Source organism: Micropterus dolomieu, linkage group LG23 (genome assembly GCF_021292245.1).
Source record: "Micropterus dolomieu isolate WLL.071019.BEF.003 ecotype Adirondacks linkage group LG23, ASM2129224v1, whole genome shotgun sequence".
In the NCBI taxonomy this organism is placed as follows: domain Eukaryota; kingdom Metazoa; phylum Chordata; class Actinopteri; order Centrarchiformes; family Centrarchidae; genus Micropterus; species Micropterus dolomieu.
The window spans coordinates 15,511,014-15,526,097 of NC_060172.1; the positions used below are offsets into that span (position 1 = coordinate 15,511,014).

Sequence of the window (15,084 nt, forward strand, 5' to 3'; positions counted from 1 at the left end):
GGGGGGGGGGGGGGGGGGGGGGGGGGGGGGGGGGGGAGAGGTGCAGAATGCGAGAATGAAGAAGAGGAGATGGGTTGTGTGGGTATTTATAGAAATACCCAGAGTGACTTGATTGATGTGTGGTCCCTCTCCTGAAACTCTGCTGATTAGCCCAAGGCCAAAGCAAAGGGGAGATACAGCAAAGTGAAACCAAAGAGACCAAGTGTGAACATAGCTTCTAAGGTCTGAAACAAGTGAGGGATGCTGTAACCAGCAGCAGATGTTGCAGGTGCAGACAGACAGCAAGTCTGCTGTGAGAGGAAGGCGACGAGGTCTTCAGCTGGCTCTTGGCATTGAAGACGTCTAAGAAACAAATAATCAGGGTTATCTGAGAATGGTTAGAGGCCGGGCATTATAATTGGAAGTTAAGCTAGTACACTAAAATGGATGGAGTGTGTTTTGTAGCCATCATGGACCGGCCATAGCTGATGAAACAAGACGTGGTGACGAGATCGAATGACCGGAAGGTACAAGTAGAAGCTGGCCTGTAATACGAGAGGGTGCTATGCTGTTTATTGTAGAATTTCGGGGACCATTCTGCTGCGGACCATCTTCACCTACAGAACCCCAACAACCTGCAGAATAAGTGGCAGCAGTTCACTTGGTATTGTGGGGTGTGACAGCTGTTTGTGGTAGAAGTTGAACCAGATCAGGTTGGCAAAGAATGAGCCCAAGATAGAGTTTGACATGGCTTAACTGTTCAGTGAGATGGAATGGAAGAGCCGACTGATAGCAAGTCAGAGATAAAAGCTCACCCGAGGGGAAGAATGTACGGGGCAAACCTGAGGGGGCCTTGGACGGAAAGAATTTGGCATTTGGTGGAGTGTGGGCCGAGAAGGAATTGGAGATCTGAAGGCTGAATTGGTTAAGCTTTCGAATGAGATTGAAATGCGAAAAAGATTATTAAAAGAATAACTCCTAGAAACTCGAGAAAGCTGGAAAGACCCGCTGTTTTGTGCATGGTAGGGTTGCATGGGCAGCAAAGAAGCGGCATTAATTTCATGGTCAAGTATGCCCCGTTATGTGTCCTAATTGAACTGCTGAAGCAAGCTGTGCTTTGGTAACAGTGTGAATTTTTGGTAGAACCGTGTAATTTCTTCATTCCATTTCTTGCCGGAAACTGTGAACGGAGGAAAGGTGTACGTGAACTCGTTGAGGGTAAGCTCTCTGGAGCGGGTGGATGATCTCTCCCTTTCGGGTAAAGGTGACCTTTGAGGAATCTTTTGGCAGGTGGTTGGTGAAAAAAAGGCTGCTGTGGTTGCTAGAGGTGTACAACTGGGGGCACTAGCATCGGGGTGCCCGGGGACCCTATATGCCCCTGCTGCAGTTGTTGGAAGTGTGCAGTTTAATTTATCGTCTGATGGGGATAGCAAGATACTGACACTTTCTCAAAGAGGTAAGTGGATGGATTAAATTGCTTGTAATAATTCACGTTAAGGGAGATGGGTTGTGTGGGTATTTATGGAAATGCTAGGAGTGACTTCAAGTGTGGTCTCACTCCTGAAAATCTGCTAGTTAGTGCCACAAAATGGAGCTAAGCAAGCTAAAACGTATACCACACATGTCAAGATTATAAGATAAGTATGGAGTTTTCAGCAACCACTAGCTAATCTTAATGGTGTTAAGATTGCAACCAGGTGTGTGCTCGTACGCGTGCTTGCTTGAACTCATGAGTGAGCATAACCCAAAACACAACAGCATACAGAAATCCTGCAATAAACGCAGAAATACCTGTATGCAGACTGTAGCTTTTCACACAGGCATGTTCAGGCTCTGTTACTTCAACGCTCCCTGCTCAGAGGCAGATCAACACCGGCTCTGTGCCTTTCATTCAACGCACAATACTCCCAGAAAAAAGGTAGTGTGATGGCGGCTATAGACTCAGTAGACAAGGGAGACAAGGGACAGGGAGACAGCTTCACACAACATGCTGGAAACCCAGGTAAACTTCCATTGCAACGTTACAGTAATATTTTTATCAGCTTGAGGTTGAACTAATCCATGCTTGTTACAGTATTGTATATTATGTGGGTCACGTTAGTTACAGGGACTGAGACGGTGGAGAAGCTGTGTATCTGAGTATCGGTAAAACCACAATAAATCCAAATTGAACGTTACAAAACAAACAGCGGCAGGTCCGAGCTAATGTAGCATTAGCTGGCTGCTCCTGCCTGCATCACTATGCTATAGCCTAGTAAACAAATCGATCCACATTTGCTTTTTACCGTTACATCCTTTCTTGTGGGCTAAATCAACACTTTGACATAATACGATGGTATACAGGATAGTAACATGGGTCGCGTTAGTTGGTGAAGTAATGTGGAAAGTAATACAACTTTGCACTGGATAACGGTAGCAACTGTTCGGTGCTAGCCGGCTAGCTAACATAACCCACTCCGTGTTCCTCCAGGTTTTTGGATGTTCACTGTGTTTTTACTCAACATCATCTGAATCTGTTTGATGTAATGGGCTTCAGCACATAAACCTTTATTGTTACGTGTTATTTTTCCTTACGTGGAGTCTGTGTTGTGCTGGGAGCTGGTTGTTTTATGGTGTTAATGGACAGCATGTCGTTAGCTGCGGTGTTGTCGCTGAAGTGTGAGAGAGGCTCTGGGGCGCGCACAGGGCTACATCCGACCCGTTGTCCTCACATTTATACCAGAATAGTGGCTGATGCAAGCAACAGAAAAAACAGACTTCATCTCTAAGTGAGTTTTGAGCCCATAGACAATAAGGCAATGAAAATTTTATTTAGTAAAGAATAATTTCATTGAAAAACTACATATAGCCCCTTTAAGTTAACATAGGCTGTAACTATGCATCAGTTAACTATAATATGCTTTTAGGACAAAATGTAATACTGTTGTTTAGAAGATTTATGAAATTGTGTCATTACAATGGATTAACCTCACAACCACAGACACACAATCACTTCCAACTAGTCTTATACTTGTAGGTTACACTCAGCAGTAGTTTTTCTGGTGTTGTGTACAGATACAGACCTTACAAATTGCGCTGAGCTGCTGTGATAAATGGTGATCAGAGTCGATGCTGCACTCGCAGGAAAGGAAAAAAGCTTCACTTGGCCTCATTACACGCCTCTACATCTCTTCATCAAACCACTCCACTGACGTGTGTTTCTGTCTTTTTTATCATAAATCGAAACTGAGCAGCTAAATAACATAACTCTCCACAGGGCATTTAATTCCAGTTGGTTGCTATAAAGTCAGCACTCGTTTTCTGAACCTTTATTGAACTTTCGATATGTAATAAAATATATTTGTCTATGTTATATTTCAATATAATTTACTGACATAAAATGTCTAAATTAGAAAAGCGTCCAATTTTTGTAACTCAGCAATGTAAGGTCAGTGATATCACTGACCATACACTCCCTAAAAGCAGTTCCTGTATACACTACGTCCATGGGTATACAGATTCAAGCAGTTTGTGTATAACTTCATTTAGGGCTGGGGAATAAAACAATAATGATAATTATCGCAATATAATTTCCCTCAATATCAATATAATAAATGTAAATATATCGTCAATAAATATTTGCTTTAATTAATTTGAATCACAAACAAATTATCACCTAATTTTTCTATTAAAATATTTATTTTGTTGAAAAAAGAGGCCTGAAAAAGATTAACTAATCATATTTGTTGAAAAAGATAATAGTTTTGAATGTTCTGACTCAGATTTGTGAAGTGATCCACTGTTTGGTATCAAGTGTTTGTCACATTCTGACCATAAAGAAAAGTTTAACCACAATTAACCATCTGGTTTCTTCAATTGTCACTCAGGAGCAAAAATCTTGAAGGAAATAATGATTTGACATTTCGTCATCGTGATAATTATTGATATCGAATGATATGAAATGGTTTTATCGTGATAATGTTTTTGGCCATATCGCCCAACCCTATCTTCATTCCACTTTGAGTTATGACTCAGAGAAGATGGGGTGTGGTTTTTATGTCAATATACATAATTTGGGTGCAAAGGGTTAACCCAGAGCTAGTATGGTCTGCAGTACTGAGGTTGGGTACTATTCTGAATGTTTACACGTATGCTTTCTGTCATTATCCTCTCTCTATATTTTTCTCTTTCATTATCACCATGCCTTTCATCTTTCTGGTTTGACTTGCTCTGTTCTAGTCTCTTGCTAAGCTTGTCTCTGTCTCCTCCTCATGTCTGTTATGTTCAGGTTGTCTCTCTTTCTGTCCAAATCAACTCTCCGCTCTTTGCCTTCTTATAAAGATTTCAATGTTCTACTTGTTTTCAGTTTCATTTAGCTTTATTGACATGCCATGTAAACACATCTGTGTTGTAAAAGCATAAAGTAAATCGTAAAGAAAAAGATGCTGAACATCAGGAGCAACTTTGTAATCTGACAAAGAAAACTGTGTCAGCAAATCTTGGTCTTATTTCATTTAAGCAATTTGTTAAAATCTCTTTCTGTAAACATTTTATGTGAAAAAAAGGCTATTCATCTATCACATTTAGGAGGCAACTACTATTTCCTATAGAGTAATGGGTTATAACCATTTATTTCATGTATACAAATGTACAGAACTTATTTATATAATAACATTAAAGAAAATCATTACATATCTTCTGTACAAGCATACATACAGTCTGACTGTACATTTGTGTCACAAGCTCCATATGTCTTAAATTAATACATTATACATATAATGTTGTTATAGACAGATGCATGTTGACAGGTTACTTGTTATCCGTCAGTCTTGCTTGTGGCAGCTTCTGAGTCCTGCAACAGAAAATTAAGTATTTTTTCATCATCATGCAAGGTCATGAATCCTGGAATAGCTTTTACAAAATGTGTCTAATATTTATCTCTTGTGGACACACACAGAATAAGTGTGTTTCAATGTTTAGGTGGCAGTGGTTACAGTTAAGTTTCTCTGATGGCTTTCATCCATTCGTGGAGCCACCTCTTTCAGTCTCTGATTCATTGTTGTTTACACTTTTTATTTTTAGACTTTCTGCCAGTTGAATGTGTCTGTTGAGGGATTGGTAGTAGGTTATTTTGCTGTGCGGTTTGTTTTCTTCGCTCCGTTATGTACTGAAGTGTTGAAGGTGTTTTTCAAATGTTTTGTGGCTCTAATTACCGACTGGTTGTACACTACTGGTCAGTGTGGTGAAGGTCATTGCAAGCTGTTTCAGTGATTCTACATCCACATAACTCTAATTACCCAGGAGAACATTTTGTGAAATTGCGTTTCTGCCTGGTTTAGGTAGTTTACATTAGTTTCCTATCAGTAGTGTGTAATTATTTTTTCTTTCTGAATTGCTCTGAAGTTATTTCTTGAACTTCTCTTCTTTTCACCCATTTGCAGATTTGCATGGTCAATGTAAACAATTAAGACTGTATGCACTCTCGCTTTCATGCTCTGCCTCAACCCAGAGAAAATCATACACTTGCTTACATCTCACCCGTACATCCACCCCCTGTAACATTAGCCATCTTTTGCTGCAGCCCCCTGCTGTGCTCTTCATGTGAACCCTTTATTCTCTCTTGACACACACTCTCCTCCTCTCTCTCTTGTGCACACACACACACACACACACACACACACACACACACACACACCCCTCTTGACCATTCATCCCTCTTTTGCCTCTCTCCCTCTCCTTTTTGTTTGAATGTGCTGTCCACATCAACAAGATTGAAACACCACAATCTCCACTTTATCCACACTTGTCGTCGCAGTCCCACACAAGAACACAGGTCCACACATAATCTACAGCACATACTCAAACACATATAAAGGCACGTATATACGCACACATGTAATCTGCAGCAAATTCTACCCCCCACATCCATACATTTCACTCATCACTCTATACAAAGTCTTATGCATCCATCCATCTTCAGTGTATCTATCATCCACCCATCCCTCTCGCCCAGTCCTCTATTCTGCCCTGTAACTGTGTGATAACCACAGAGAGTGACACGACGAGACAGCCAGTGGCTCTGTGAATGATGTTGCTGCAGATTATGTAAGAGCCATAGATTAAGGGAATATCCAGTAGATCACTGCAGGCTCACAAGAAGGAGGGCAGCCACCACAATGAAGCGGAGTGGGGGCTGAGAAAGCTGGCCCAGTCCATTTCTGTGGAGCAAGATGGAGAGATGGATGTGAGAAACCACTGTGGTTTGTGTTGTGCATGTGTGTGTGAGAGAGTTATACTGAAGGAAAGAGAGAGTGGGAGGGATGCATCATGGAAAATGACTGCTTTCAACAAATATGTAGGAGGGAAGACTCTTTATTATACAGAGAAAAGGGGGAAAAATGGTGTATCATTGGGAATGGGAACAGTTGTCACGATTTAAAACACTACAACAACCTGTTATGATTGTCAGGTAAAGCCATAACAAGAATGGAAACCCCACGACATACGATACATGCTTCATTTAATAAATCAAATATACATCTGTAAGCAAAAAGGGGATGAGGGTGTTTATTAGTGTGTCTAAGGGGTGCTGCATGCATTGTCAGTGGTGTGTGTGAGCAGGTGGTGCAGTATGTGGTGCAGGAAATTAACAGAAAATAAAATAGTCGTGGGAGGGGAAAAAAGAGAAGGAGCTTACGTGCACTTCACATTTGCATTACTGACCTCTGCAGTCAGCAGGAAAGTGTATTGTGTCAGCCATGTGCTCATGCGATTATACACGTGTCCTCATTTGTTTGACACATTGAACAAGACAAAAATAAAATGTGGAAATGCTCATCAAACATTGCTCCGTAACACTGCTAGTGATCAAAAATTCCACATGATTTCTTTAATTTTCATACACGTCTAAAAAGTTTTGATTTATGTGTATGACTAGTAATGATGCACTACAGATAGAATACATTCATATTGCTTTCAGTTGCCTCATCCATGACCTCAGGTCACACAGCGCTCCCTGTGGAGAACAACTTTTTACCTGTTCACCAGCAGGGGTAACATGTTCAAGGTATTTTCGAGATCAGATGTCATTATTCTGTCCAGAATGATGCAAAAAGTTTAAATTTAACATTTTGGTGTGCCCTGGCCCTGGCAATGAAAAGGTGTGTGTGGAGGGGCTCAGTCTGTGGAAATGCTGAATCACCCTAAGCAACCATTTTGTCAGTCTAGATAGGGTTACACCATTTGTGAAATGATGATGCATGCATGCATTCTTAACCCTAAACCATGTATTTGTTTGTTGTTATTCCCTTACTTTCTGTACCTAAACAATGGAAAACAGACAACAAAATGTTATAGATGATGTATCCTGGATACATACTGCAATGCTTCTGATACAATAATATTAAAAGTACATTTACATACACATATCCATCTCCACCGCCTCAAGTGTATATACTCAACATCCACATAGATGAACCTCCCAGCACTTACTTACATGCCATGTTGGTAGCACACAGTAACATTAACATTATGTCACACACAAAAACACACTTACACATATACTATGAAACACACGTAAACACACTATCTCCCACTCACCTGTTTACATGAAAACCCACACACAAAGAACATCCATACATCTATCAGTTGCTGCCCTTCCTCCCTGTGGTTGTGTTGTGTTGAAATCTAGAGCGGTGGATAAAGAGGAGAGGAGCTGATCCCTCTGGGATTTGACCAGGAAGAAGCCAAGCAAGCCTGTTGTCATTATTAAAAATAGCTTGCGTATCAGATTAGCTGCACGTACAGTACACCATGCACACACAACACACTGGCAATGTGTTCTTATTGCATGATCTTTTGCCATTATAGCAACAGGTAGCTGACATTTTGGACACCAACCAGTTACAACGAAAACAAAGAGACCTTCAAGACCAAATTGCTGTTTGTGAACAAATCCTCAATCTGTAATTAACCTTGAAGTTACAAATTAGAAGTAATTCTGTCAGTAGGAAGTATACTTAACTCACAGATAGGGCCACACATTGTAATCGAGAGATGAGTAAGCATAGTTGTTGTTGTTAAATCACCAGGACCCACTCCCTCTCTCAGACCTTCCCCTCTGCCATGTTGCTATAGGGTTTTACAAATCCTATTGTTTTTTATCCTGTCATCTACCTCATACATCTTTCACAGCGCCCCATTAAATTTTAACTCACTGTCAAGAGTGATACGATTGTTTTACTATAGATTGCAGTCCCTTGAAGAAATGTCTCACACTAATGAAGCCTGGAGAGAATTGAAGGATTTGTAAAATATTTGATCATAGTGCAGCATCTTTCTTTCTCTTTCTCTCTCCCTCTCTCTGTCTTCCTCTCAGTTTGTCACACTTTGTACTTGGCAACTATCAGTGCTATACCACAGAGGAGTTTTTTTAACAAAGTTATAATGTATTTATTTCAGACCAAAGAAAGGAGACCTTCAGTTCGGACAAAAAAATCTATACTGTATATGTATCTTTTTTGTTTTCTTTTGTACAAGATTCCACGGTTATGCTCCTGATGTCAGACAATACAGAATTGGAATAACAAAATGGTTCAACATGACAGCTGCCATACAACAAGCATCAGGAAAAAAGTCAAACTACTACAACATAATTATATAATTTAAATATAAATCACCACAATGTACTTTTCGGAAGGGTTCCTCTCAGACAGAGGATTGTAACAGTTTAATAGTTTTTCAAACTGTAGAGGAGCATGTAATCCTGTGACCTCACAAATCCATCCTAAATCTTGCAAGTTTAGCTTTTGCTCTAAGACAGTAGTCTGGAAAACATCCACTGTGAACTAAATACATTTACATTTATTAATTTAGCTGACGCTTTTATCCAAAGCGACTTACAATTGCTATATGTGTCAGAGGTTGCACGCCTCTGGAGCAACTAGGGGTTGAGTGTCTTGCTCTGGGACACATTTGTCTCTCACAGTGGATTCAAACCTGGGTCTCTCACACCAAAGGCATGTGTCTTATCCACTACACCATCACCACCCAGAAGTAAGCTCAACAGCTTCCGGCTGGACCGGTAAGTGAACTATAGAGAGTTTACTTCCAAAGTTTACTTCCATTCAAACTCTATAGCTACTGTGGTATGTGGTAGCAAACTAAATCAGTTTAAAAATTGTCATAATAATCTAAGACAAAATTTGTAAACATTTATGACCCTATAAAGCATACACTCATTCAATCATAAGGTTTTCATAAAATAACATTCAAACATTTGATAATCATGTTTCTCTGTAATTGTCCATAATGCTCATTTCCATAATAATTGAATGAAGCTACCACAATTACCTTGATCCATCAAGAAGTGACTGTTTCAATATTACTTCTAGTTGATACAAAAATGTATACTGTTTTCTTTGGTTTAAAAAAAAGGATGGTTGTCTCTTTCAGTCTCTCCCACACTCTCTGTGACTCTTCTTATAAGCAACACCGTGTTCCTTGACCCATTTCCCAGATGTACTCTGCCTTTTTCTCTGTGCACATACTGTAGCTGATTTACAACTATTGGAGCAGCGAGCATGTGCTGAGATCACACTGGTTTACTGAAAGCTGATGAGGCATAGAGATAACCATGTGTCAATATACTGTGAGCCTCTTCTGTTTAATATGTTTTGTTTGCTTTCCACAACTGCATCAGTCTTCATGGAAGGGGTTGATTGAAATCCATCAAACTGAAAACAAAACATCATTGATTTCCTTTGAGCTTAATTACTGTGGTACTCATTGGTATTCTAGACAGTTTTTTGCAGACACATGCACATTCCCCACATGCACTCACAGCTGTGCAAATATGGCACTAACAGTTAAATCTTTATTATTATTTTTCTTTCATTTTGCTTCAGTTTTTAATTATGTGTGTAATGTGTTGATGTTATAAGATTCCTCCACTTCGCTATTGTAAAATGTTGTCCTGTTACATGCAGAATCAGTTTCTTCTATAGTATTAACATTCTTAGAACATAATATATGGTAATTATATGAGTCTCTGGGTACAACAGCACAGCACCAATTAATTATTAATACCTTCATATAACATCATGCAATATTCTCTTTAATGTGAATTTCCTCTTACAGATTCTATATCTTTCCTCTTTGCCTCTCAAAGGTGGATACCAGTAGTGTGCTGAAGAAGAGGATGAACTCTGCCCCGCTGTTTGACCGCCCTGCCAAAACATTTCCTAACCCACCTGTCAATGCCCAAGCCTTCCTGCAACAGGGTTCAGCAGTACCGGCCAACAATGTTCTCACTGGCACCAGCATCATCGACAAATACTCCCGCATCCTCTTCCCCCTTTCGTTTGGCGCCTTCAACCTGGTCTACTGGATCGTCTATCTCACCAAGGACACGATGGAGATGTCCAGGTGAACAGATGACATGGTTGTTACAAATAATTCCAGCACCTCCTTCTTTTGTTTGGTTAAATCTTGCACAACCTCAACCTGGCGAATACAAAAAAAAAAAAAAATATATATATATATATATATATATATATATATACCAAAATTAGGCCAATATATATGTATTTATACATATATGTATATGTATTAAATATTATTATATAAATAAGTTCTGTACATTTGTATACATGAAATAAATGGTTATAATCCATTTCTCTATAGGAAATAGTAGTTGCCTCCTAAATCTTAAATGTGATAAATTAATAGCCTTTTTTCACATAAAATGTTTACAGAAAGAGATTTTAACAAATTGCTTAAATGAAATAAGTCCAAGATTTGCTGGCACAGTTTTCTTTGTCAGATTACAAAGTTGCTCCTGATGTTGATGAGCTGCCAGAGTTCATTGACAAAATGGCTATTTGATTCTTATTACAGTATTTAATATAAGTGATATGTAAATGGAGAGATAGGCATGTAGTAGGCAATCAGTGTTTATATAACAAGTACTCTGGGCAAGAAAGGACACATCACATACTGTGTGTTGGATTGCACAGAGAGAGAGAGATTAGATAGATAGATAGATAGATAGATAGATAGATAGATCTAGGAGGACAACATTATCTAGACTAGCACCTCACACAGTGGTCCCACTAAAATCCTCCCTCCTTTAACACAGTTTGCTCCATCTGTTGGTGTAAGTAGACCTATACAGAACAGAATAAGGTATAAACAAATAATATTTAGTGAACAGAATAAGTGAATATAAACTCAACTGGGTCTGTGCTTGATCCAGATCCAGCACCTGTTAATTATAGATAATAATACTATTATTAATTTTATCAGCTGCATCAGACCCATTCAGGCAGATTATCTTTTAAACATTCTCATATGAAAAATACTATTTGGCTGAATACTTGATGGTTAATATTTGCTGAGAGATGTGTTGCCCATATGCCCAGCTAATCAGTCCAAAGTTACAACAAAAATTCAACTGAGAGACTAGATAATCATTGTCTTGCTATAAAATGATATTGCACCTGTGAGGAGCGCCATCGCGTCCACGTATTGTCTGGAATGGTCTGCACAGAGGTTGCTGTTATGAAGTTTCATTTTGTGCATGCCTATATGAACGAATGTTGATGCGTGACGCAGTTATTTTTTTCCGAGTTGCAGTTTCTAAACACTGTTGCCCACTGGCGTTCATCAAACATAATAAATAGTTGTATTTCACTCTCACTTTTGTCAGGCCCAAAAGCAAGACACAGACAGAAGAGATGCGCTGCCCAGCTAATGTTAGCAAGACAGACAGACTAGAGATGCCCTGCAAGCTAGCACATCAACTAAACGTTACTGTTATTTGCTGACATCAGACTTGTAGAGGAGAGACCACAAGTGTACCTGATTGGTGTTCCACAATTAATTTTCATGGTGTGTTTTTCTTTCTTTTTGTGACCAGAAGAATAGTGCCACTTCATCCCCTCATCAAAGTTGTAAACATTGACCGCTTTTACATCCGCTTACTAGTGAGCAGTATTGGGTTGCCCAGCTCTGCAACCGATTGGCAGATTGTGCGCAAGAAAAAGTCAAGGTACGCCAACAAGTAAAATGTAATAGTGCCGTTACTCTGTACCGGGGAGTAGCAGCACACTGAAAGCACTGGAATGTACAGTATGTATCTGTCTCCAGTCTGTGTTTGTTTTTGTATCTGTATTTTCCAGCCTAAGAGCCATTTATTATTCAACAGCCACACAAAGCTCTTAAACTTTCAGCTCTAATTATTTACCATATGGCTTTTTCAAATGTGTCAGCAGAGTTGTAGAATAATCACTGACTTTATACAGTAGTTATAATTGCAATACAAGACCACTAGGCAACTCGAGCAGGCTCTATATTTGTCATTCAGTGTTTTCCAGTGCGTCTAGTACTGTATGGTGCCAATGGGCTTCGGTACCCTTAACCTGCAGGTGTCTGCTGTCCATGCACAGTGAATTATAGCCTAATGATGGCAAGACAATACACACTTAATTGTGTGTATAAGAGTAGCTTTAGAAAAAATATTTTTATAATTTAGGGGGCATTTGCCAGACATAGATTACAACACAGCCATGCTGTCTGTCTGTTAAAGGCACGGCTGCGCTTTGTACTGAATGTAGAGGTGTTCAGGAGGCCTACACATCCACAAAACATTCATCAACAAATTTTCAAATCATTATCTTTTGGCAATAGGGCTCCCCTCCGCTGTTGTCAGCTCAGATGTGATCCACAGTACCAAATTTCCTCCTTAAAGCGTAGACCATAAAAGTCACAGAAACAATCATAATCTGGTAACTCAGCCATAAAGCTGCTGAGCTATTAACCATATGTACAGTGCTTTTTTGACTAGTTTTGTACTGAACTGAACATAACAGCTTGGACCAATAACAGACTGCATGTACTACAGACCTAAAAACCACCGTAATCAGTCAAGGGTTATTGTGAAGGCTTAGAGGCACATTAATGTCATTTTCACATGTGTTGTTTTTCAAATGCATGTGATAAACTGAAACATATAGGGTATATGACTCACACTTGCTATGGGTGGTAAATAGACACAGCAGTCTTCATGGCATGTCTGTCAACAGATGGAATTATGCTGCAGTGTTTTGACGAAATCAAGAGATGTATGTTGCTCTCATATATCACCTCTACTGATCCGGTAGGGTTTGACACTTTGACAGAATCCTGAGGTTTAGGCTGGTTGAAGGAGAACGCTCTGTTTATGATGCATGTGTGCATGCAAGTTTGTGTGTTTGATTTGTCCCAACCATATGCTCTAAACAGATGCTTGGTTGTGCGTTTATATGCACAGTATCGATGCGCTTCACCACTTCTGACTCTGGGGCTTTTCAACTGTGTGGGTTCAGCTCCTTTCATTCCTTGCCTTGCTCTTTCTCTAAAACGGGAAAAACCCTGAGGCCTGAGCTTAGACAAGTCAGATGACATGACAGTGTTGGCAGGCATTGGGATAGCTCTGTGTGACTAACCCTCTTAGTGACACTCTCTTAACTGCTTCTATTAATTGATAGAGACTGTAAGCGTGAATCCTGACAAACTTCTTGATGGAAAGCAGCAGAGTGGTTGTCATAAGGACCTGAACAGGAATTAGAAAGAACATGCAGTATACTTTACACATGTGATTCTGTATATATGTATATGCATATGTATCCACAGGAATGTCTCCCCATACTGTACATCCAAGACTATGACTGAGCAGTGAGTCAGTGTGATGAACGGAAATGGGAGGTGATACGACGTATAGTACCTCAGGGCTGATAAGTGAAAATTCCAGTGGTCTTAGAACCGTGGACAGACTATCATGACCATGGTCCTTACCTACACAGGCAAATATTACACATGCACTACATGTGCTCTCCCCAAGGACACATAGAAGAATAGCACAGGGCAACATAAAACCACCCAACATGTATTACTTTGAAGTTATATTGGTTATTTTGACATGTTAAATTACTGCCATTTTAGGTCTGTTTTGTTCTATACATGCTGTGTACAGCTTTAGGAGATCATAATTTAAATACAAGCACCAACAACAAACCTGGCCTTTTTTGAATAGAAGTCCTTGGTTAAGTCGTCAAAGTCCAACTCCTGGATGAGTTTCGATTCAGTGGCCATTACTTCATTTTTAATCCTGGACATTTGTGAAAAGGACCATTATCCCTTGCAGTTGCTGACAAGAAGCCAACTTCTTTTTGTGCCCAGGCTGGTAGTGCTAGCATTATCCACTGTGGCAGCAGTAGGAGGCAGTGCTGCTCCACCACTACCACACTTCTCTGCAGTCTTCCTATGAAATGCTAGCAATACAGGCATTAGCATCCAAGCCGTCCCCAGGAGGCCATAGGCGGAAATCAGGGGGGTCGGGGGGTGAGCCCCCCCCCCACTAATTATGTAAGTAGTAAAACTTTCAAACACAAACAGGGTAATAAAAGTGCGTTTTAAGTTTAGAAACATTTTGAGTCCCCCCTCTCTTGCCTTACAGTGGTTTGGTCCACTGCCTGCTTTCCCTCTTTACCTCACAAGAGTCCGGTGGGAGAAAACAAGTTTGAATCCTTCAGTATTTGTGGAACTGCTGAGCCTAATGTTAAGTAGGCAGTCAGGGCTGTTTTTTCCACTTTTAACATCAGATGAACTGATTAATTTCTCTTTAATACAGTTGATGCTGAGTCATTAATAAATTAATCATGACAAAAAATATGATAACCGATTTTTTTGAGCCCACTATGTTATTATAACATTACCTAGCTTGTTTGGTAGCTTGTTTAATAGTAAGTCACCTTCTACAGCTAGAGATGCACTGATTGATTGGCTGGGGACTGATATATGCTGGTTTTCAGCTTAATCAGCAATGACCAGTGACCAGTGCAGAGCAGCATCAAATAGCCAATTTTCTGCCTGTCACATTGAACGTTACAAACACGCTGCACTGCGCCGTGTTTCACATGTGTGCACAGTAGCACAGACAGTAACCTCATGTCACAGCCACACACACACACACACACACACTTGCTGTGTTTCTTGAGCTCTCTGTTGCCCCCCCCCCCTCTCTGGTGCACCAGTGTATTTTCTCTTTGATGAAAGCACCTAAATGATGAATTGTACAGCATTCCTGCG

General features: G+C 40.0%; 1 protein-coding gene across 3 annotated transcripts in view; it reads left to right on the forward strand.

The window, feature by feature from the left end:
- Nucleotides 1-15,084, forward strand: part of gabra6b (gamma-aminobutyric acid type A receptor subunit alpha6b) — a 52,006-nt gene that overhangs the window by 13,767 nt on the left and 23,155 nt on the right. For 2 of the 3 annotated variants that reach the window (XM_046040703.1, XM_046040704.1), the window contains exon 9: nt 10,127-10,383. In XM_046040703.1, the coding sequence (XP_045896659.1) occupies nt 10,127-10,383 (257 nt within the window). Of the gene's footprint in view, nt 1-10,126; nt 10,384-11,875; nt 12,039-15,084 lie in introns of those variants that run through there. The other variant, XM_046040702.1, reaches the window with a different exon arrangement.